Raw genomic sequence first — 24,492 nt, forward strand, 5'->3', positions numbered from 1 at the left:
TCCAGATGTTTTAAGGTGAAAGGGCATCTGCGGTCACCTTTGGATCTGTTGGTGTGAAATGAATTCTCTTTTAAGTTTAATTATAAAGTTACAACAGGGTTAAGCTCCTGCGTTTATCTGCTTCTAGAAGAGAGAAAAAATCTTTCTCTTCTCCATTTATTTGTATAGTGCAGGGATGATCAAATGTAATCCCTCTGGATGCATCAACATCTGAATAACATGAATACCTAGTTAGTAGAAATCTGCAGGGATAGATGCCACGCTTTAAAGGAAATATAAATATTTGATTCAGTGGAGCAGGAATGCATCTAACTGTCACAGGATGCATTCACATGCATATTAAACGCTGATGCCTCAATAGAACAAAATCTTTGCTACTGACAAATAGGCTACAAATACGTAAAACTGCTCATAACTTGGGAAAATAAGGACACAGGAGACGGGATAAGTTTGTGATCACATGAGCACTTTGTTATTTAACATCCATAGTAGTTTGATAACGTCATACATTGTATAGTCTGGACACGGACAGAAGAGCGGTGTCACTGATGCTGAAGGTATTTACAGGCAGCCAGCGGGACAAAAGAGCAACAATCATTCTCAAACAAATCACCCCTGAGCCTTCCTGCTTCTTAAACAACATAAACAAACCATCCATCCTCCAAGAGAACGTGGATTAGAGTCAGCAGGGTGTTAGCATTAAATCTAAAGCTTATACTTCCTGTATCAAATAAGAAATGCACTGATTAATCAATAATATTCATACATACGTACTGTAGAGCTCTACGGCAAAAATAAACCCAGTAACTCACAGTTGGAAGTTAAATATATTTACAATTCAAATAAATGAGAAATAAAAACTATACAATGAGACAAAAACTATTTGTCAGTGATAAATGGAAAAAAAAGTGCAAGCAGAGATTCATTTATTACATTTACATTAATGTTGCCACCTTTAATGCGTTTGTATTGGGGTCGTTTTTCCATCATATATTTTATTTGAACCGTTATTTCAGTGGAAGGTGGGTAGCTTATGGGTACTAAGCACTCTAGGCCAATGAGGCTTCCCTTTAAATATTCCCATTTGATTTCTCCTCAGACCTTTCTGTGACGACAGGAGTGAGGGGACGAGTCAAAGCAGAAGGAGCATATATAAAATATGTCGGGTTAAATAAAAAGTGGACCGTCGTCTTATTTTTCCCCATCGTGAGCACTTTAAGGCAGAGATGTCATGTTTTCCCCTTTAAATGTGAAGTAAGAACAAATAAAAAAAAACTGTAAAAGCTTCTCTGATGCTTTTCCTTTTAAACTGATGCTTAACTAGCTGAATAAATAAGTACAAATCACATGTATTAGTGCATAAATGGATTTACAGTATGTACTGGCAGATGAAATAAACATTTAACTTAATTGCTTTATTCTGTAGTCCCCAAACCGCCAGGCCTTGGCTTAAAGATTAATGTGAAGCAGATCAGGTGAAGCAGGATCACTGCAGTGGGAAGCTAGATTCTATTCTTTGTTTTTTTTAAAGCGGAAACCAGAAGCTTTTTTTGAATATAGCTCTAATCTTTTCTGCCTAAACTATAACTTTGAATTAAAACAACATAAAGTTTTATGAGCGGAAATAAAATAAAATCTGACAAACAAAAGAAAAAAAACAAAACAGGATTGCTACAACTAGAGCTCCATCTCTTCGGGGGCTTAGCCTGCAGCACAGCAGAGAGGGAGGGGCCTGCATGTTAGATTTTTTTTAGCGATGTTTGTGAAAAAAAAAAAACTGATGAAAAACTGATGATTGCACTTCTGCAGTTGGACAACAAATGGATTACAGAGTTAATTCCTATTTTTCTATCTTAATTAATGCCTTTCATGGGAATAAAAAGAAAAACAGATAATCTGAGGCTTCATTTCTGTGGCGGACATTTAAGCAGCACAGCAAAGAGCAGCCAGGTGGGGTGTTTAGTCTACTGGTGAGGATTCCTTCACACTGCGCCCAGATGATAAATATTTAGGCTGAATGGTAGCACTGCTAAGCTTTCAGGACAGCTCCATGATGAGAGGATGTGGTTCTTGGAGAGGCTTTGGGTTCGTGTCATGTCTTCTCTTTTGGTTTGCTTGGATGTTAGCATGCTCTCTTTTCTGGATGTTACGTTGACATTGCGTTTGTAGGTGGATCTTACACGTCTGTGCATCTTCTTCATATGTTAGTGTTTTCAGTCACTGTACAGCTAAAAATGGCGGCCCGGAAACCCTTGTTCTGCTTAGGGTTGTTTCCTTTCACTAAGAGAGTTTGATCAGAGCTGTCTGAGTGCGGTTTCACTGTGGCTGTCCTCCATGCTGCTCAGGGTCACATAAATGATGGGAACCAGACCCTGGGTGGAGCCCAGGGAGCAGAGCAGCCAGTCCGGGTCGGCCTTCCTCAGAACCTGCAGGACGTCGCCCTTGTTGAAACTCAGCTGGCCGGGCTCGGTGGCGATGTGGTGGCACAACGCTCGCACTTCACTGAGAATAGAAAAAAGGGAAAGGTTTCAATTATCCAGAAGAAAAAAATATATATATATATATTGCAAACTGTTTGAAAACTATTGAAGGGTCCAGCTACTAAACACAAAATCCAGCATCAATTTAATTTGTCTATTGGATTAATAATATATTTCTAAACTCAACTGAATCCGGTGCTACATTAAAATGAATTTTAAGATCATTTGGAAAAACTCTGAAGTCGCCTGTTGCTATGGTTACTACCGCCTCTCCTGAGACTATGCCTGTACAAAAGTGAAGTAGTGTAGAAAGAAGAACAAAAATGTCCTTGTTGTCAATTAATCTCCAACTTTATAACAGGCATAGCCTAAAAATAAATAAATAAAGGAAATTGAAAAATAACAAAGTTAGACATGCAAACTAATAATTGGTGTGTTTTAATGCTTAAAAATTAGCATCCGTCTTTACAATCCTCTTAATTCTGTAAACGTTTTGCTCCTTTATGAAAAACAATAACAACCTAATATGTTTAAAGTTTAGCTTATTGGTTGTTCAAACATGGAAGAATACATGTATTGATCTTTTTGAGATGAGTTTGTTTTAGATGATATAGTTACAGCTGATATTAATAATATTTTATGTCTTTACACACAATATTATCGGATATAATATTGCCTTACATTTGACAGCAGATCAAGAGATCTTCCTCAGATGCTTCTGCTTTAAATGTTCACATGATGTGCAGAAACATTCAGACAACATGCAGCAGTTTAGCTGAGTGGATCTCTGGTGAAGAAATTATGTTTTTTACCATGAAGACGATTGCTTAGTTTCAGTTGCACCCCTGGATGGCAGTGTCGCTGTGGTTTGCCGGTGATTGGGGGTAACAGGAGGCTCCGCCTTCTTCCCGCCACCTGCTCCAATGACAGCTACCAGGTCCAGAAGAGATCTGTCGAAAGCAAGCCAACCTGAGGGAGGCCTGAAACACAAAAACAGTACTATAAATACAGAGATGGATAAGTTAGTTCTGTCTGTTTTTGTACACTAATCATCTAAACCGGAGGTCTTCAACAGGGGGTTCGTGACCCCTAGGGGGTCCACGGAGGTACTGCATGGGGTCGCAAAAGTTTTGGTTGATTAAACTTTGTTTTTTTATATTACCCCATAATTCTTCCCACTAATTAAAATGCCTTTAATTACACATTAACATGAATTCAACACACTGTAGTAACCCGATAAATGGAGGCGGATGTCTTTCAGTCATCAATGCACACATTTAGTGACACACAGGAGCTCTTTCAAGCTGGGCACCGTTTCATTCACAACACCTGTCCCATCAACCAGGAATCAGAATCAGAAATACTTTAATAATCCCAGGGTGAAATTACTTTCGTTACATTACTCTATCTGTAATAGAGTGACTATAGGACCAGTTTTTATATAACACAAATTTATGCAATGTTACCCTTGAAAAACCGATCCGTGCCGAGACCGGTCCTAGCTCAGATCAGTTAACCAGGCTGAGCTCGGTTCTGACGACCGTTTACACATCACGCTATCTCGGTTCCTCGACTCCTCGCCTCCTAGTGACGATCTGCGGTATTACTGCCAGTATTTAAGGAGGAAATCAAGCAGGTGGCGGCGGTGATGCACCAAAAGTTGTTTGCCAACCGCCATAAAACACAAGAAGAAGAAGACGAAGAAGGAGGGAATCACGCAAATCAAAATGGCGGCGCCTGTCACATTCAGAAACGTATGCTTGATTATTAGTGCTGTACTTCGGTGTTTGCAGAGGGTCAGGTGAAGACGGCAACCTTTCGTGGATGTTTATAGTTGTTCTTCTTCTTCTGTTTTGTGTTGGTTGGCAAGCAACTTACACACGGTAACTTATCTCAGTTACTGAGCTTGGACCGGTCTCGGCACAGTTTTTAAAGGGTAGTGTAAATGGGGTATTTATATAATTAGGGGGTGCCCGCTCCATCTCTCCATCAGTTTGGGCGCCTTGGTCTAGGAAAACGTTGAAGGACCCTGCTCTAAACCTGTCTTCTTGTGTTGCTTTTATCATTTTTAATCAATACTGAAGCTTTATGCAAAAAGTATGTGTACTGGAAGAAAACCAGAAAATCTTCTTTAAACCAGATGCTTTGCTGAAATCATTTTATGAACATTAAAATAAGTAACAGACTCTTCTCACCTTGTTTTTTGGGTTTTTGCTCTTAGTTCTGCTGCCTCAGGTCTTTGAGGAGAACCAGCAGTGGAACCAAAGAGCCGTCCCCAGCGCAGACTCTGCCCCTGAGAGGGGCTCTCATCCTGGGATGATGACCGGACTGCAGCTCCCTCCAAGACTTCTGTGTGTTTTTCTTGGTTGAGGACAGATTCTGGGGGGCTGCCCATCCAGGAAGGCCTTCCTCTGGATCCAGCCGACTCCCTGCTGGAACTGCTGCCACTTGTCCCTCTTTCCCCTTCAGAGTTGGACTCGGCACCTTCCACCACTCCTTCTCTTAGGGGCGGCGGCTGGTTCTGCCGTCTCTCTGAGGATTTCTTCCTTCTCTCAGCCTTCACAAACTTTGAACCCTCTGTGGACTGGTCGATGTAAACCTGGGAGGACTGCATCAGCTGGTACCACCAGCCAGCCTGCTTGTCTCCCCGCTGACGGCTCTCCTCCTCTGGATCCTTCCTCCTGTCCCGCTCCTTTACCTCCCCTCCCTCCTGTCCTACACCTTTCACCCTCTGCCCTTTGTCCGGCCTCTCCTTCCAGGCATTAGCCATGCCCACACCCTCTCTCCTACACTCCGTCCGCTCCATTCCAGGCCATGTTCCCTCGCGCCTTAGCCCCGGCCTCTCGTTCTTCTCCTCCGTGCCCGTGTCTCTGACCATCTCGCTGACGGTGGCGCTCCATCCCCTCATGAGCTGGAAGGTGGAGCGGCTCGACTGCCCCGCCGAGCACAGCTGTTCCTTGCGCCGCATCTGCTCTTGGCCCTTCTGGAGAAGGTGCTGCTCAAACAGGAGGTCGAGGTCAAACGGGAGGAGCGAGAGCGGCTGTAGGAGTAGAAGGAGCTCCTCAAACAGAGGCTTGCACGCCCCGTGTGAGAGGGGGAGGAAACCCCACGGGCTGTAGTGTGCTGCTATGATATCTGGAAGGCAAACCCAAAAATCAGCACAAGTAAGAGACGGAACAAACAGGGAAATGTCAAGCTAATATCAAATGGCATTCACTGTGTAGTTACCTTCATGTGTGTTAAGGTGATTAAACCAGAACTCCAGAGATTTCATGCTGAAAACAGAGGATAGCACATTTATCAGGAAGGGATACATGTCTGATAAAAACATCAAAAACAGGGAAAGCAGAGAAATGTGCAGAGCAGACTGAGCGGCTAAGAAACACTAAAAGGCGTCTTTCTCAGTGTCGCGCCTTAAGGATGCTCATCGCTGACAGACTTTTAAAATCCGACATTTCAGGAGGAGAGTGCTGCTCTTTTTGAAGATTTATAAGTTTACTTCAGCCACAACTTAGTCGTTACTACAAGAATTACGGAGAGCATTTAATGGCTTCAGGACACAGAAAACAATCGATGAAGAACTCACTTGAGCAGGCCGAAGATGAATGCGTTGAGCCTCATGCTGTGACTCTTCAGTTCTGAGAACTGGCTCACCTTGGAGAAGAGGCTGTGGAGAACGCGAGTGGACGGTCCTGAGGGAAGGAAGGAATTCAGAAACTCCCCAGAGAATTCAAGAATTCATCTTTTTTTTTTTTGCACAATTAAAATGAAAGTCTTAATCCTCTGCAGTTGCTTTGGCCTTTAGACTACAGTCACTAAAGAAGGAAACATACTGCTTTATATCTTTGGAGTAAACATCTAATATATACTCTATATTGACTTCCTTAAAGCTACTGTCTGCTTTAATAATCACAAATTATCCGTCTCACCCAGCTGGGTGGAAGCCTCCACTATGCTCCAGGGCTGACAGCGGCGCTGTCCGATGATCAAGTCCAGCACGTAGGCCTTCAGACCGTCCTGCAGCAGGTTGCGAAGCGCCGGGCAGAGATACTTCAGGATCAGGTGCCCCACGTTGGGACTGACCCAGCTGTTCCCAAGCTTGGCCTGGTGGGAAAACAGAGAAAGAGGCAGATTCAGAATCACATCCAAAAGCTTTAGAAATAATCCTACTCTGTTCTGCAAAAAATCACTCAATTACATTATCTATCCATCTAAACATAAACCAGATTCTAAAATACAGATTAAAGTTGTTCTGCTGTTTGCACAAACAATGGTGGGCTCCTTATTTGGAAGTGCTGAAGACCAGCCCTAAATGTTTCCCTTTTTTGGTTTTCTGAACAGCCCCAGGCAGCCATTAAATTACCAACCTTCACATCAGGGTCTCTGCTGGTACCGAAATGTGCCACAATCAGATCCACTGCCGTGTTCACGGCTTTCACCAAACCTGGTGGAAGGAGAGGAAGGGCAGAAATGTCAGTCTGTGAGTTATTTCTCAGCTGAGTTCTATTAGGGGAATGGTTCAGGTTAAGATGTTATACATAACTTTTTAACCTAGCATTTAGGGTTATTAAGATAACTTTGAACATTATTCCTTTTATATTGAACCATATAAGAGTTAACTCTGCAACAGTTGATTTCTAGTCTTCTTTGTGAAAAACTAAATAAATGTTAATGTTTTCACATAGACACAGGATCTACTGAGGAAGAGACTTATAAACTAAATAAAACCCTAAAAACGCAAAAAATTGTTAAACTACTTCCTAAATTCTGAAGTTACAAACATAGCTTCATACCATGAACAAGAGAAACTTCCTAAAACAAACAAGTATCTTAATAAACATTATTTTGTCCTGTGTAAACTCCCCCTAAACTCAATAGAAGCCTTAGAAAGCTCATCCTGGTGCCTGTCAATCACCCTGCTGGTTTCAAACTGGGATTCTCCTCCTCTAAGGGGAGATCAGGATCAGAGCAGAATAAAAACTTCTCATTTAGCTTCTTTTTGCTCTTTGCAGCGAAATCACTTCCCTGGATGTGAATCTACAGAGCAGAGAAAAGGAGCTCAGAATGAACCCACACTCTGTGAGGCAGACAGTCTCTATTAGAGCACTTAAAAACTCCACTTCTTATCAAATCTGCAGTTAGAATGGCTTAGTTTGCCATGATGTCCAGTCCTAAGGACCCACCATCCTGAATGTTTTAGTTTTTTCTCTGTCGCCTCACTCATGACTTAAATAGAAGGCTGGTTAACAGGCCTCTGTAGCCTTTGATGGCTGGTGAAAAGCGAATGAAATCTTTAGTTGCGTTCTGAAGTAGATGCATCTGAAACATGCAGGGCGGTGGGTTGTAAAGACCACGGTCACTGAGATGCTCCCTCCTTTCCCTCTCCTTTTGGGCATTATTAGACCTTACTTCTCCTATTAAGCTTGTGTTCTCTCTCTGTTTTTCCTCTCTGTCAGATTATGTTCTGTGCTTCCATCTTCAGCTTTTCTAGACAAGGATGGAACCACAAAGCATTGGATCTCTTTGTGGATCTCTTTTTCAGTCCCTTTGTGTGTGAGTTTATTTTGGTGAAAGTCTCAGAGACAAATACTCTGAATGAGGCTGGTTCTTCCTGACTGCTTCTTCTGTTAAAATGGACTCCTTCTTTCCCACTGTCACCACATTCTTGCTGTAAATTCAACACCTAGATGCAATCATTGGCCTCTTTAGATAAAAACTTTTTTTACGAACATGCATAAAATCACAAACAGAGTTTAAATATAGTGGATAACAATTGATCTTCAAAGGAATTGTGTGCAACTGGTTAATCTGATATATAGTAATGTCTAACAGAAAATGATTTAATTATACTGAAATTACAATTACAACTAAAATCTTCACAACTGGATCTGAATTGTTCTTTTTTGTTATGGATGAAAGGAAGGTGGTGTTCTGCAAATACATTTAAAAAATGCTCAGAAACTTAGCTTCTTGTTTCAGTTTGGGGTTTAGTTGCTTTGGGTCAGAACCACTGAACAAAAAACTTAATGCAATGCAGAACAATGAGGGGAGACAAGAAAATAATAAGGAATAAATCATATTTCGAAACTGAAATATGTTAGATCAATCTGCAGCTTGAATTTATCAATAAAAATATGCTAAAAGCATGAAAACATAAAGCACAGCATTGCAAATCAACTTTAAAGAGTAACTGTTAATTTCAGCCCAGGTTCAGATTTTGCCATTTAACACATTGAACTGCAGGGGATGCTGCACGTCATGCCGGGTCATACCTCTTTTCTGCGTCAGGTCCACCGAGATGTGAGGTTGAGCAGAGCAGCAGGTGGAGGAGGAAGTGGAGGCATCAGGCGACAGGCAAAACTCCTCTGGCGGCTTCTCTGTCAGGGAGAAGTAATTCGGCAGGAAGTCGCTGTAGCTCTGCTGCAGCTTAGCTGATGGACCTGCTTCAAGCACACAAACCAAAACACAAAATAAGAGACCTGCTTGGAAATATCCTTTCTGCTCCAAGCATCAGTTCTATTTATCTGTTTGATTCTGTAAGCTTGTTAGAACTGTATCCTGAGCACCATGGGGCCATCCCAGCGAGGGGCCGGAGTGAACTGTCGGGAAATCGAACACGTTGCGTCGGGTAGGCCGCGTTGCCCCTGTTCTTCTGAGCTCCACGTTACTAGCAGAGCGGCCCCCAGAGTCCCTTTCTACTCCCAGGGGGTTTCGGCGACGGTACTCCCTCCATTTTAGAGCCTGGGGGGACAGGTGGTGTGCTGTGGAGGGGGTGATGGCGGAGTCAAGTGGAAAAGGGGTTTTATAAAGTAAAATGATGCAGCGGAGGAAATGAAACAGGCAGTTAAAAGACAAACAGGGGGGACATTTAAAGGCATGCATGAGCGGAGGGAGGAAAAGAGGAGAGAGAAAAAAGAGAACAGTAAGAATGTGCAGGAGAGTTTTTCTACAAATACAGAATTGAGTGCAGCTGGTCACCAGACACAGTCAGAAAAACACCCCCCTTTACAGATAACCTTACGCCTAATTCTGAGAAGAAAAGCATCCGAGGTAAGAGACAGCAAAAGGGATTAAGAAGAACCCAAGCAAAAGATAAAGAAGTAAATAATATTTACCCCTTAGAGATTTCTTTCATTTTTTTTCACATTTAAACGTTTTAGATTCTCATCAGACAGAAGTGGTGTAGAACCAACAGAGCATTTCAGAAAAGCAACACGTCAACAATGAAACATGGTAAGGGTAGTATGATGATCTGGGGATGTTTTGCTGCTGGATGATCCGCTGTGACTAACAGTTCTCTTCAGCAGTAAATCCTGAAGGTGGATGAGCATCAGTTGGTGACTTTAAACTTTAAACAAGAGAAGGTTTTAAAGTGCTTGAGCAAATCCACCTTTAAAATGCCAATAGATGGCACTTTAATATGACTGCTTTAAACAGCTCAAAGGTACAACAATAAGTTTGAATTAAGATAAATGTAGCAAAGAAGGTTGAGCTTATCTCCCTACAAAGTGATAATAATCTGTTTGATCAAAAGTAGTTTAGCTTAAAAGAACTGTTTAGCTTCTGGGTTCATATTTTCACAAATAATATTAAGATTTAATGTCTGTTTTTTTGGAACAGAACATGATCGTTACCCAGCCGAACAAGACCAAAGTAGGGATGTTTAGATAAAATGCACAACACTTCATGCCAATGTGAATCTCGGCAGTAGATGGATGGTGATCTGGGCTTCCTCTGCAGCCACAGGACTCTAAAAAATAACAACTAACTATAACTATCCCCATGAGTCTGTATTAGAGTGTCAAATAAGAGACTAATTATCTAACAGCTGAAACTAAAACCAAACCAGGTGGGGCAGTTACTAAACACAGCAGCAGATCTGCTTCAGAATAACTGAAAAAGAAAATAAATCTTTCTGCTGCAGAGGCTCAGTCAGAAAGCAAATATTTTAATTAAATATTGTTGATGGAACTTACGAGGCGGATGTTTAAAAAAAAACTAATAATCATGATCAAACTAACAATAATAATAAATCACTAACTTATATCACTGCTGCTTACCTTATCAAGACTGCACTTTAAAAAATGAGGTTGTCAAGAGAGCTGTTCTAAACGAAATGTCTTATTGTTTACACTAAATAAATAAATAAAGTGTAATGTAAAAGAATCAGGGTGACCAAAGGTCAATAAGTGCAAATTTACACAAAGCAAGTTTTATCAAGTCTGGAATTTATATGTTTTTTGTTTGTTTTTTAAACACCAGATGAATATAAAAATAATATAAAACATTGGAACCTGTTAAAGACCAAATCCTTCTCATTATATATAAAAGAAAAGAAGACATACCCAGAAGTCCTACTCAGTTTTTCAGGAGAATATAAAGACTTGCAAGTTAAAGGCTGTATTTTGTGCCAGGAGGATCCAGTAACGTATTATTTAACAGTATTTCTGATTTATTTTGGGACCTACCATTCTGAGTTCTGCTTGCAGGTCCTTTGCCTTTATCTGCATGTTTTCCAGAGTCCAGGCAGCCCAGTGGGCTTAGAGTGTCGCTGTGAAGAGCTGGTACGTTATGGAGGGCTCCATGGTGGAAACACTGTCCCTGCACAGCAGGCAGCGTAGGCGGCACCACGCCCCTCTTCACCCCTAAGGATGGGGGAGGAGTGGGAGGTAATGGCGCTGATCCGCTTCCCTGTCTAACAGTAGGCGGAGTGTGCAGCGAGCCGAGACCTCCTGAAAGCGGACAGGAGAGGCTGTGTGTCGGTTTGGGACTGGGGGTGCAGGTGGAACAAGAGCCGGAGCTGGGCGCCCCCTGGAGACGAACTGGGGAGTAGCTCCCTAGAGGCGAAGGCCGCACTGATTCGGTCGGAGGAGCCTTGGCGCTGCTAGAACTCTGGTAGCCGGGCCCTTTCTCAGCGGATTCTTCACTTTCCTCATCAACTGGACCTCCAGAACCGGAACCTGAGCCCGAACTTGTGCGAGCCTGCATTCCAGAGACGTAGCCAGTGAGGAGCGGCAGCAGAGGCTTGGGCTGAGGGGGTTTAGACGTGAACTGGTGGTGGAAGGTGAAGGGCTGGATGGGGAGGGTGGTGGGCCGCTGGTCTTTACTGTAACGGACCACCACCGGTGGGCTTTCTGAGGAGCTCGACAGAACACCTGGATGCAAACAAGAAAAAACAAGAAACAGATTATTAGCAGCAGTGATAAACAAGAGCTGAGCACCACTATCTATTTTTATAATTTTTTTTATAAACAAGGAAAATAAGCTGTTTAAAAGAAGACTTTCCCCTCTATAAAAATATTTTTATGCACCACTTAACAACTGTTCTTCAGGTTATAAGCATCTGCAAATGGCAGATGTAAAAGTTTGGGTTCTTTTTTGCCTGTTTTTAGACAACTTTTCCTAAATTGTCATTCCATGCACTTGTTAAAATCTATTGAGACCCCTTTTTGGTATGACTTTTTGTAAAATAAAAGATTTTCTGACATGAGATTTAAAATATCAAACCATGCTGAAATATTAAACCTTGCAAAGCCATGTCTTTGTAGACTCAATCTGAAGGCAATAAAAAAAAAATAACCTTTTATCTCATTGTTTAACAATTCAAAATAACTGCAAATGTTTAATCTGATTTAATGCCAGAACCTGAGGAATATCTGTTTTTTTGTACTTTTTTAGTATAAATATCTAGTTTCAACTCTCCACACCTTACCACATGCAGAGCAGGCTAAAAAAGTAACTAGACAACACAACAAATATTAAACCTGTGGACTTCTAAACTCCAGCTAGCCTGGCAATACCCTGCTACATGCAAACTCTTCCTCTATGCTATATTGATTTACTGATCATCTAAAGGCACAGTTTGTGATTTTTTAAACTAAAATATTAAAAGCATAAATTATTTACTCCCAGAAATATTGTTCTATATAAGTTCTGTCTCCTCTTATTCACATGAACCCTATATTGTGTATCTCTGGCTCTATCATCACAGCTTAAACTGAAAATGACTGATGTATAAAGTGATTGAAGGAGAAACTCCTGGCAGGTGAACTGACTGAGGATCAGAATACAGCACAAGCATGAAGGTTAAAAATGGAAAACAGCGAAAACTGCCCAGTCATAAAAAGCTTAACAGCCCTTATCACACACAGCCATACTACTGACACTGCTCTGACAGGCCAGCATGAACACAAACACCCACATACACAAAGATCTATCCAAAAAACACACAGACATACTGAACCTGACCCTGCATGGGAAGAACGGGGGAGCAACGCTTTTCACAGCGAGTCACAAACTGTTTCACTGAGTGTTTATGGATCCACTTTGCTGCATGACAGACAGGGGTGTGTGTGACGTCAGCTGCATTGCGCAAGCTGTTTGTCACCAGAAGACCAGCCTACTGTCTGATCTGGGTGCAGCCATGTATGTGAACCACAGGGGGCAGAGTTTAGCTGCTAACAAACAATAATAGAAAGGGGGGGTGCAGAAAGCTTCGTCCCTGTTTGTAAAATCTGCTCGTTCGCCATGGTTTTCTAGCATTTTAACATCTAACCATCAGCATCCATCCGCTCAGCTCTCTCCTTTCATATGCATGCATCAGACAGCCGAGCCTTCTTCCTTCCACGGATTTGCTGCTCGTTAGCATCATTAGCGGGGAAGCTGTTCCAGTAGAGCTTTTAAACAGAGCTGCTCTGTACACTGCTAAGACACTGAAGTCTGATGAATAATATATGATTGGAGAAGCTGCACTGCTGCTTGTTACGGCTCTAAATCATGACAGGCTGTTAGGATACAGTGGAGCAAAGAGGAAATAAATGACAGAGGCCTATGGGTAAAAGAAGAAATGCTGGATTTAAACTACAGTTACAGGGCCTAAAGGACAAATTACATAAATTACAATCCAGATCTCATTCTAAATAAAAGGTTGAGAGCTGTTCTATTTTACACCTGAATACTTTTTATTTAATTAATGAAAACAAATGATAGAAACACCCTAAAAGGAAACTAATTACCACTTTTGTCATTTTCAATGGGTTGTTTGGATGCTATTATCACTGTGGCAAAGATTTTTTATTTTATGATACTATGTTATTATACTTGATTTAACGGCCAAGATTTAGGACAATCTTGTTAATAACAAATAATTTATTAATTATCAACAATAACTAATTATTAATAACTAATTTATATCCTTTAATGGGTATTATTTAGCATTATTAGAGATTGATGTCCAACTCTAGCTTCTTTGATCTGTTTACTTGTAAAAACATTGGGGAACGACTTAACTACAATATTCAAGTTTATAATAATGCACCACTTTACATTAACCCAAATAATGTAAATTAAAGTTTTTGGTTTTAATATGACAAAACGATTTTGAAAAGTGCTGCATAAACTTTTAAAATCTTTCTCACGCTCTACATTTTATAGAAAAAGCAAGAAATTATAATGCCTCTTTTTAGAAATCGACAAAGATATATTTTTCAAAGATATTTAAAATCTCATGCAGACAGAAAAAGGCTGCAGCACAGTCCTCTTTTACACGTACTTTCACACAACTGGGGACTTTTTAAAAGGAGTTAAAAACCTTACTTTTTAAACTTCTAATGAATGCTCATTTTCACTGGGCATTATTTTGTCTTTTTTTGGGATTTGACCTATTTTATCTTTTAGGTTTTTGTACAGAGTTTTGTAATGGTTTTGTCTTGTAAAAAACAAAATTTGCAAGACTTAAAGGAATAGTACACCCAAAACATGATTAGCCTTCATTTTCTACTCACCCCCATGCTGAACAACACCCTGGAGTACTTTTTTGATATCTCAAATGCATCTGGAGATCTGGGAGGCTTCTTGCTGTCTGCTGACATTCAAATAATGGAGGTCTATGGCGCCCGAGGCAGAAAGGTCTATAAAAGTCCACAAAAACGTGTCAATATTCCTCCATACTGCTCGTCCAATGTATTCCAAGTGTCCTGAGTGGGTAGCATCCAGAATTTACTCGAAACGAAGTCATTTAGAATGTTTTTAGAGCATAAACAGTAGTGTATAGGATTTCCTGAAAGCGCGCACATGCGCGTTCACGACACTACGGAAGCCGGCAGACCAAACCAGATGAAAGTGCGCATTCAGCGTCTGCTCTTCCAATAATGCAAGCATAGAAGAAGAAATGTGCTGTTTACCTGTGCAAAGAAAGAAACAACGAAAGAAAAATGTCTGAGGACTTCAGTGTTGAGGAAGAGCATGAGTTCTTTGCCGAGCTGAATGCGCTGGTTTGGTCTGCCGGCTTCCGTAGCGTCGGGATCGCGCAGGTGCGCGCTTTCAGGAAATCCTATACACTACTGTTTATGCTCTAAAAACATTCTAAAGGACTTCGTTTCGAGTAAATTCTGGATGCTACCCACTCAGGACACTTGGAATACATTGGACGAGCAGTATGGAGGAATATTGAAACGTTTTTTGTGGACTTTTATGGACCTTTCTGCCTCGGGCGCTGGGCACCTCCATTATTTGAATGTCAGCAGACAGCAAGAAGCCTCCCAGATCTCCAGATGCATTTGAGATATCAAAAAAGTACTCCAGAGTGTTGTTCAGCATGGGGGTGAGTAGAAAATGAAGGCTAATCATGTTTTGGGTGTACTATTCCTTTAAAGTAAGGACTTAATGTTTAACCTGTTCTCTCTTGAAGTTTATGCCTTGATGAAGACAGTGACTGTAAAAAAAACGATAAATCAGCATTTTTTAAAAAACATTTTTTTAGAGCACCTGGGGAGAACTATCCACTATCTCTAAGGAAATTCCAGGACTCCTAACACATGAGTGTTTGGCTAACCTCCAACTGGATAAAAAAACTGTGAGTTGGCATAAAACGCAGAGAAAAAGGCTTCACTCCAATAAATACCTTTACGCATATTAAATTTAAAGCAAGGATCTTCTGCTGGAGATCCTTGGCAGAGCCTAGGATCATCTCCAAGCAGCTATTTAACAGCAAATCTTACTACTTCTAGTTTATTATTTTTTAATGTCTGCATAATATTTTAGAGTTTGTATTTTGGAAGAGTACCAGAGCACTGCTAATGCAGATGAATGGATTTCTTGTCTTCTGTTTCTATGTTACTAGTTAAGCTCAGATTAAAGACGACAAAAAATTGAACTCTAAATCTAAGTGTTTTAAATCGAAGATGATGCACTTTGTAGCATTTACATGATATGCAAAGGAGATCGGAAAAAATTCTGGTGTAATGAGATGTTTGTGGAAATGGTGGTATAAAATCCTCAGCCTTTTCTTTAGTACCGCCATCCTTTACAGCATAAACAATATTTTAAAGGTTACATATGTCTAGGAAGGTGAGAAAATGTCTGAAAGAAAATGATAATCACTTGATCTATTTACAGATGCCGCATGCTTTAGGTTTTGACCATTTGGTATTTAAATATCTTTGATATTCACATTTTTTCTTTTAAAACATTAAATTTCTGCATATATCTGTTTATCTCCTTTCCTCTAAAGTGTCTCCCTCTGCAACACGACTAATGGTCAGCTTTGAATCTTCTCTCATTTAACTGGAAATGTCTCTTTAATCTTAATATCACCTTCATTAAACTCCGAAGATGCTTTATCTTTATTTGCACACATGGAGGGATTGCTTTAAGCTGTCTGACTGCCACTGGGTTCCTCCTGCAAGCTGCCCCCCATAGGGGAGGGAAATCACCATGGCAACCAATGATTCAGCATTTCACATCACTCAGTGGCTCCTAATGCACTGTAATTAAGTAGGACCTACGAACTAAGATGATTTTTGTTGGACTTTTTTTTGGGGGGTGTTAAATGACCTGATTGGAAATGATACAGAAATGTTGTGCAGGAGATTAAAATAAAATGCACTTTCAGGTTTAGTAGGGAGAGCTCCAAAAGTTTTCAGATGGAGAATATTTGCTTTATCGTTATGTTCAGCCAGTTACTAAATTTCCTCCACAGATTAAGTTTAAATATTCCTGGCAGTGCTGTGAGAGGTGCATATTTTAGCTTCAAAGTCCGTACTGCTTAGATGTCCATCACAATGACACAAACCAAGGTATGCAAATACACCCCCATTTTACTGCCATCATCTGATTGTTATTCTGAACATGTTTGGCCCACTTCTTCCTCTTATTCTCACTGAAGTTCAGAACCGCAGCTCTGCATCAAGCTGACAACACAACTTCTATATTTTCAGCTAAATTCTGCAGAGCACCGTACTGCAGGGCAGGGCGGCGGCATTTTTACAATCAAACCAGAAGCCTGAAATCTTAAAGTCATATTAAATCTACTGATCGAAGGTTTAGGTTTCCTAAAAAATGATTCTGTGAATATCGTTTTGCTTGTTTTACAAAATGTATTTAAAAAAAAATACACTCAATGAAGAAAAAACAGTTTAAACCTCTCTATAAACAGCAGTTTGGGCTCATTTACATAAAAAGGATGGAACTAGAGTACAGATTAGAGCTTTGTGGTTTGGAGAGATCAAATTTTTTAAGTTTGAAAAGAAATGATTTAATTAAAAAGATGTTAGAATGAGTTAAAATTCAGTAACCTCCACAGTTGGCATTTATTTTTTTTATTGTAAAAATGGTGGCATCCTGTTCCTGCAGTAGGGTGACTTTCACATCCTATAGAAACTCTTTAAACTTTCTTAAATTCTTTATCTTTTCCTCTTAATTAGTCAGACTTTCTGACAACCTTTAAGACACGTTAAAAGATTCGTTCTGAGTGGCTATTTATTTTTCTTTGGACTCTGACTGCATTCATACTAATTTTTAGTCCAATTCATGAATGTTTTAGGCTTAAATATCTCCTAGCTCCAAAACAAACCAGGCTACTCATTTGAAGATCTTCAGGAAAACCTCAAATAAACACAATTTATTTCCATTTTTATTATCTGAATCTATGTGGAAAAAATAAATCAAAGAAAACCTCCTGGTTTATCTAATTTTAAATAAATAACCATAAGGAGGTAATCAACTGAAGGATGATGCACCTCTCAGGTGAACTATTTAGGGTTTTTCCCTGTTTCCAAGAGTAATTATTTTTAGATAAGGCTAATCTACTGCTGACAGCTGTTGGAGCTGATATTTCTCCTTTTATGCAATATGCTTAGATATGTCAACACAGAATGAGACATAGGATGTGGAATAGAGAAGCTGAACATTTTTGCCCCTAAAAAACACCTTAAAGGAAACAAAAAATCCTGAATCACTTAAATTAGGAAAAAAAAAAAAAAACAAGCCTTTCCTATGTGACAGTGTGCTGAATAAATGCAGGTAATAGACTTAATTTCAATGGCTGCACTGTGAGTTCAGATACCAGCAAAGACTGACAATAGACATTGTGTGGTGGGGGACGTACCTTCTGTCTTGGTCTGGCTCTCCTTTGCGCCTCCCAGCTGTTTCTCAATGCTGCCTTGACTGTAACACCTGGTGAAACGCACAGGTGACTGCAGTGAGCTCACAGACTCCACGCACTGCTCCGGGATCGGAGAGAAATCCACAGATGAGTGCGAGTGGGTGGAGTAAGTGGAGGAGAAAGGGTCTGCCGCTGCCTTGGTTGATGGCGATCCCCCTGCGCCGCCGTGTCTGCGTTTGCTCCTGGCGATCTCTGCGAAGGAGGTGACGCGCGGGGGAGGAGGTGGAGGGGGGGTGGTAGCCTGTGCGGCGCTGTCGCTCAGCCGGACGGGGCAGCTCAGCATACGTTCCATGGAGCCGAGCCGTGGAGAGGGACACCTGTCCAGGTTGCGGTCGTAGCTGCGGGACCGCGGGCGACACCCTGAGGCGGCTCCCTCGCCGACGACGCTCCGCTGAGATATAGGAGGAGAAACGTTGATGTAGACCTGGCCTTTAATGGTGGCAGGGGCAGCTTCAGTCTCTGCGGCATCCTGCTGATCGCTCTTTTTCTTCTTCTTCTTCTTCTTGTCTTCATCGTCATTAACCTCATCTTCATCTCGCTGAATCAAGTGAAAATGGAAGAAAACCAAACCAGTTAAACTTCTGGAAAACTTTAGGAGATAAAACCCATTACTCTAACCTGCATAAACAGTAAACACATAGTAAAATAGCAGGCTAAACCAATAAGATTATCTTTTTAATGTAAACATGCAAATAAAGAGAGTTGTAATTGCTTGTTAACTAAAAATGTCTCATGGTAGGTTCATGCACCCATTGCAGAGTTTTGGCCAATCGGCAATTCTCGATACATGAAATTCCTGAGATGTTTAATCCGACTGTTGGTTGTTATAAGATAACAAGATACCTTCGATATTTCCATCTTATCTTAAAGGCATTAATCAGTAACTGTGAAACTATAAAAACTACTCTCAAAAATAAATCAAAGTTTAGAGCATTGACGCGGGATAATTTTCATTTTTGCAGAGGCCGATAAGATCGGTGAAAAACATTTTTCCTGTAATTTTGATGATAATGTTTTCCAGATAATTCAAATAAAACATCTCAGAAGTTTAGAATGAAATAAAAATATTTCCGCCTTTATGTAATACAAGAAAGAGTCTCACTGCCTGAAATTAGGGCCATACATTTGAGTTCATTTAAGTTTGAGGAAGTGCACTCTTTCTATTCCACCAAGGAGTATTTTTCATTGGTATAACAGTATGATGCCAGAGGCTTTTAGATGACAAATAAATGGTTACTCTTGATGACGGACATTAAAGCCATCATTTGGTCATACATAAATCTGACTTTGTGTGGAGAAGATCCAAATATAAAATAAACTCCAAGTTGTCTCTTTACGTTTTTTTTCTTGGACAAGTTGCCCTTTTATGCGTCCATTTAAACTCAAAGTTCTAACCTTAGCATACAGTATATTGTGATATGAGGTCTATAAATGAAAGAACTAACTTGCGATGATTCTCCATCTTCGACCTCCTCCTCCAATCCCGCCTCCTCGCCCCGCTGCCTGAATAAGAAGTACTCGCTGGGCTGAGTCGGGGTGGGGCTGCCTTTGCTGTGCTCTGAGGAGCAGCTATTGACAGAGGAAGCCGCCGGACTCGGGGACGACTGGGATGAAAGGTCACAGGTAACCAGCTTGTAGTAGTTCTGGGTGGCCACCACAAGTCGGGCCTGACTCTGCAGACAGGCAGCGAGATCGCCAGAGGACTCCGCATGAGGAGGATGGAAAGAGTTGCAGTTGGCGTCGAGGTCCAGTGGCCCCTGGTGCTCCATGGAGCAAGAGCAGGTGGAGGAGGTGGAGAGGTGTGGCTCTCGGATGAGGGGGAAAGTGTTGGAGAAGCATGACGTTTGTTGATGGGTTAAAGGAGGCTCAGTCGGGGAGGTGTGAAGGTCCAGGTAGAAGGCCCCTCCAGATGGATCCGTTTGGTTTCCTTGTAGGTCGGACACAGACGAGGTGCAGGAATGGTCGGTGGAGCTGTTGACATTGGCGGGCCCGGACTGCAGCTGCTTCTCCGGGATGCTGTTGTTCATCTTGTTGTAAATGGCACTGAAGTTGACGAGGATGCCCTCAGAGCTGTTGCAGGACGAGTCGCTGCCGTAACCCTGCTGGAACTCTGAGAACGTCTCAGAGAAGGTTTCTGGGAACTGCTGTGGGAAGTTCTGGGAGAGAGCACAGCAGGAGCAGTGCTGATTGGACGAGCCGGACGAGTAAGAACCCGCCTTGCTGCTTTGGCCACATCTCATTGGATGATCATCATCCTCTTCCTCTTCGTCATCAACCCAGTCATGCTCCCCGCAGTCCATGGACATGTTGGAGCCGCTGCTCCCGTGTCTGCGCTCTCTGTCCAGTCCCAGGATGTCCAGGTCCTCCAGATGGTTGGAGAGGTCCGAGGCTGCTCCTCTCAGAGACTCCCGACTGCTTCCTGCGCCTGAGCTGTGCAGCAGGAACGGCTCAGACGCAAATCCCAGGTCATGCAGGTGAAAGGACGCCAGCGCGTCATCCAACGTGGAGTTTGTCTCACTGTGGAGGTGAAAGGTGTCCTCTAGGTAACCATGGAGGTTGTCACTATCTTCTTCATCTTCCTCATCCTCGTCGGTGTTCAGCAGGAACGGATTACGACGCAGAGGATTTCTGTTCCTTGGTTTTACCCTGGGTAACGTGTGAGCTGTAATCAGCTGGTCTTCTGAGTTACTTGAGGTAAATGACGAATCATCGCTTGCCGTGCTTCCCCCCCTCCCTCCACCTGTCTTTTCCCTCCGTCCGCCGTGGGAGGACAAGGAGCCACTGGTGGTCTGGATCAGGCTGCTGTAGAGAAGAGCCTCCTTCTGTAGGACGTCCCTCTCAGGAAGTGACGTGGTGCGGCTCAGTCCCAGGGTCTCGGGTGGGCTGAACGGGTTGTTCCTCTTCAATGAGCCCCCGCAGCCCCCTTGCCGCCCCCCTGAAACCTGACAGTGCACCAGAGGAATGTGATGCACGAACAGGGTCTCGCCAGAAACTTTAGGAGGGCTGTCCATGGTCTAAGGGAGATGAAGCTAGAGGTATAGCAGCAGACCAAGCCTGAAGAACTGCTTGTTTGCAGATGTTTTCACTCAGCGGGGCCCAGCTGTGCAGGGCAACCGGGGATCTGGAAGCAGAGGTCGGGGAAGTCTACGCCGTGGTCAGAGTGGTACATCTGAGGGGAAACAGAAGGGAAAGAGAATAACTTATAAGAGGAACCACAACACTTGGCGATGCATGATCACAAAAAAATATGAAAAAGAAATACTGAATGACTGAATGCTAATCAGGAAATTCATCCATAGATTCAGGTTTATTGGAGATAGAAAGCATCCGAAAGTTTAAGGCAGTCCTGCACTACAGAAATCCACAAGGGTTTAGTGTTCAGTGTGGGCGCAGTGAGTCAGCATCACGTGGCGTGGAAACAGACACACCAAGCAGCTGACTCTCAGATAGGAATATGATCTCATTCACATATCAAAGCCTAAACATCACACATGCTGAAGCACAGACACTACCACTACCACCACCATCATCTTTTTATTCCAGGGTGAAATAAACCACTGCAATAAAATCCTGCAATCAGTTTTATCCGTAAAAATCAACTGCTATAAAACATGAAGTCTTCTATACAGCAAAGTCAATGAAGACAATCTGTCTTTTTTTATTTGCCTGTAGGTAGTTACTCTGTTAGGTTATATTTATTCCAGCAGATTTCAGTTTGATGTTTTTTTCACACCCAGTGACTCTTTAACAGTGTCTCCCCTACACAATATAGCACCTAATAGAGATCTTGTAAGGCTACCATTTCCATAGATCAGGTCAATACTTATTGGTTTATCAAATCTTACAAAAAATTCTAATATAATTTACCCTCTTTACATCTGCAGTTTTAGACTTAAGTTCTTGAGAGCAAGAGAAACTTTTAGATTTGTCTCTGCTCCAACAAACCTGACTCAATAACTCATTAGCAGAGCTCTGCTGCTGCATACTACTGAGGTAGTTTAGTCATTTGATTCAGGCTTGTAGGGTAAGGATGACATTTAAAAGTTCCTAGACACTGGCCCCAGAGGAATTGAGTTTAAAACCACTGCTTTATTTTGTTTCCTCTGTACTCTTTGATGTATGAACAGTTCTGCAACATGGCATTTATCTAAAATGATTTAAAAAAAGACCTTTTGGTCCCACTATGTAGAAATCTGTGGAAGTTTTATCAGTCTAGATAAACATTGGTCTGTTTAAGGCGGACCAAATAATGGAAAGTTTTTAACTCTATGAGGCGCCACCTCCTGTGGAATAAGTGTGTTTTCACCAATAAATAGCACATGACGAATAACTCCACCCCACTGGCTTCAGCCAGTAGTTCTGCTCTCATTCAATGGCCTAAACATAAGTCCAACTTAAAAGATAAACAACAGTGACAGACTTATGTTCTTACTAGTTATCTATCATTTATAGAATTATATTTTGGGATTAAGCTCATCATCGGCTCCCCATTATAATGTCTGACGATCAGCAGGCTAAGACCGATATTAATACATATTTTCCTCATGAAGATTTCTTTTTTGGAAAATCAAATTATTATTCACCAATTCACTCCTAACATGTATAACATATGTTTATCAATTTCTGTTCTTGAAGATGAAGACTCATAAGTAATAAACTAGCTCCCTATATGATAACACTAGCTGCAAACATTTGTTGTTTCATTTTTTGATTCTTGCAAGAAGTGACTGTTTTACAAGCATGTATAACAGCTTGAATTTTGGTTCCCCTTTGAATGAAGGTCACGCCCCCAGAGGGGATGACTAAAATCAACTGGCTGTGTGTTAGAAAAACAAATAAAAGTGTGAATCGAGCTGAAATCATGGTCAGATAAATCTGCATATGTATGGAATAAATTCAGCATAAATTCTATGGAATGCGCTGATCTTTACATTAGAGAAACCAAACAACCTCTCCACAGACGCATGGCTCAACAGATAGGAGAGCGACCTCCTTGGTACAAGACTCTGCAGTACATCTTCACCTTATGGACAAAGGACATTCTTTTGAGGACCAGAATGTTCACATTTTGGACAGAGAGGACAGGAGGTTTGAGAGGGGTGTGAAGGAAGCCATTGATGTTAAGAAAGAAAAACCAACCTTAAACAGAGGGGATGGACTCATATTTCAGCTTTCAAAAACCTACAATTCAGCGATAGAGTTGATTCCCAATCAAGTCTGACCCGGACTGACTGAGATCGGACAGAACACCTCTGATGTCATCATTTTAAGCAGAGGCTTCCCTCAGGGCCGCATCCTGAGCCCCCTGCTGTACACCCTGATGACACATGACTGCGTCCCCAGCTTCACCACCAATCACATCGTGAAGTTTGCAGACGACGTCCCGGTGGTGGGCCTCATCAGAGACGACGACCTGGACTACAGAGAGAAGGTGGAGCAGCTGATGGACTGGTGCAAAGATAACAGCCTGATCCTGAATGTTGAGAAGATGAAGGAGATCATCTTGGACTTCAGGAAGAACTGGCCTAACCACGCTCCACTGGTTATTAACAGCTCAGCTGTAGAGGTGGGCAACAGCATCAAAATCCTCAGGGTGAACATCAAAGAGATCCTCAACTGGACTGTAAACACCACCTCACTGATTAAAATGGCACAGAAACGTATGTACTTCCTGTGGAGGATGAGGAGAGCCCACCTGCCCCCACCCATCCTCACCACCTTCTATAGAAGCACCATAGAGAGAGTTCTGACCAGCTGTCTCACTGTGTGGTGTGGAGGCTGCAGCGCCTCAGACTGGAAGAAGGTGAGGAGAGTGGTGAAAACAGCAGAGAAGATCAACGGGGCTCCTCCTCCCTCCAATAAAGACATTTCATCCCAGAGCTGCATGTCCAGAGCCTGTAACACCATCAATGACCCCTCACCCCCCACCATGGACTGCTCGCCCTGCTGCCCTCTGGGAAGAGGCTTTGAAGCATCTGATGCAGGTCCAGCAAATTCCAGTATTTTCCCCACTGCCATTAGACTACTGAATTTTGAGTAAAATGGGTTATTTTATCTATAAAAAAAAAAAGTCTATTCCTTCCCGCTATCATCGCAACCCCCATCCCATTACAGGGGACCAGAGCACCTCGCCTGTTCAGCCAGCCCAACAATTCCCTTTAACGACCCATCTTTCAGAGAATTTGAAAGGATCATATATTGCAGGTAAACAAAGAAACAAAACGACCCCCATTCCTAAAGGCAGACCCTGTCGTTCTATTTGCATGTTTTCTAAGCCAAAGCAAGGCTTTGCTTTGATCCACCGTATAAAGCCTTAAACTCAACACTATTTCTGACATTTTGAATTAAAAAAGCTTCCCGGAAGGGAAGCGAAACATATTCATACTTGGAAACAAAGTCCATTGCATTGTTTTTAACGTTTTTGGAAAGAAATCAATTTAAAAAACTACTCTGTGAATTTGGTTTGAAAAAAGAATGTGGAAATTAGATTTCTAAGCTTTATCATCCAGCCATAACCAGCATACTAAATGGCTTCTTTTGCTGGATGTGGAGCACAGCTAAGATCAAAGA

The 24,492-nt window shown here is 41.8% G+C and overlaps 1 protein-coding gene across 4 annotated transcripts in view; it reads right to left on the reverse strand.

Moving 5' to 3' along the window:
* Nucleotides 1-447: 447 nt before the first annotated feature.
* The window catches only part of rusc2 (RUN and SH3 domain containing 2), a 36,828-nt gene continuing 12,783 nt past the window's right edge, over nucleotides 448-24,492 (reverse strand). Inside the window, exons 2-13 of one of the 4 annotated variants that reach the window (XM_038288115.1) lie at nucleotides 19,368-21,091; nucleotides 17,866-18,460; nucleotides 10,949-11,635; nucleotides 9,047-9,241; nucleotides 8,753-8,920; nucleotides 6,848-6,924; nucleotides 6,410-6,584; nucleotides 6,067-6,172; nucleotides 5,709-5,755; nucleotides 4,676-5,615; nucleotides 3,293-3,460; nucleotides 448-2,502 (exon numbers count right to left, since the gene is read on the reverse strand). In XM_038288115.1, the coding sequence (XP_038144043.1) occupies nucleotides 2,295-2,502; nucleotides 3,293-3,460; nucleotides 4,676-5,615; nucleotides 5,709-5,755; nucleotides 6,067-6,172; nucleotides 6,410-6,584; nucleotides 6,848-6,924; nucleotides 8,753-8,920; nucleotides 9,047-9,241; nucleotides 10,949-11,635; nucleotides 17,866-18,460; nucleotides 19,368-20,933 (4,932 nt within the window). In that variant the 5' untranslated portion in view covers nucleotides 20,934-21,091 and the 3' untranslated portion in view covers nucleotides 448-2,294. Of the gene's footprint in view, nucleotides 2,503-3,292; nucleotides 3,461-4,675; nucleotides 5,616-5,708; nucleotides 5,756-6,066; nucleotides 6,173-6,409; nucleotides 6,585-6,847; nucleotides 6,925-8,752; nucleotides 8,924-9,046; nucleotides 9,242-10,948; nucleotides 11,636-17,865; nucleotides 18,461-19,367; nucleotides 21,092-24,492 lie in introns of all 4 variants that reach the window. The other 3 variants (XM_038288114.1, XM_038288118.1, XM_038288117.1) reach the window with 3 other exon arrangements.

This window comes from Cyprinodon tularosa, unplaced genomic scaffold (genome assembly GCF_016077235.1).
Source record: "Cyprinodon tularosa strain WSP-4 unplaced genomic scaffold, ASM1607723v1 ctg249, whole genome shotgun sequence".
Taxonomy (NCBI): Eukaryota; Metazoa; Chordata; class Actinopteri; order Cyprinodontiformes; family Cyprinodontidae; genus Cyprinodon; species Cyprinodon tularosa.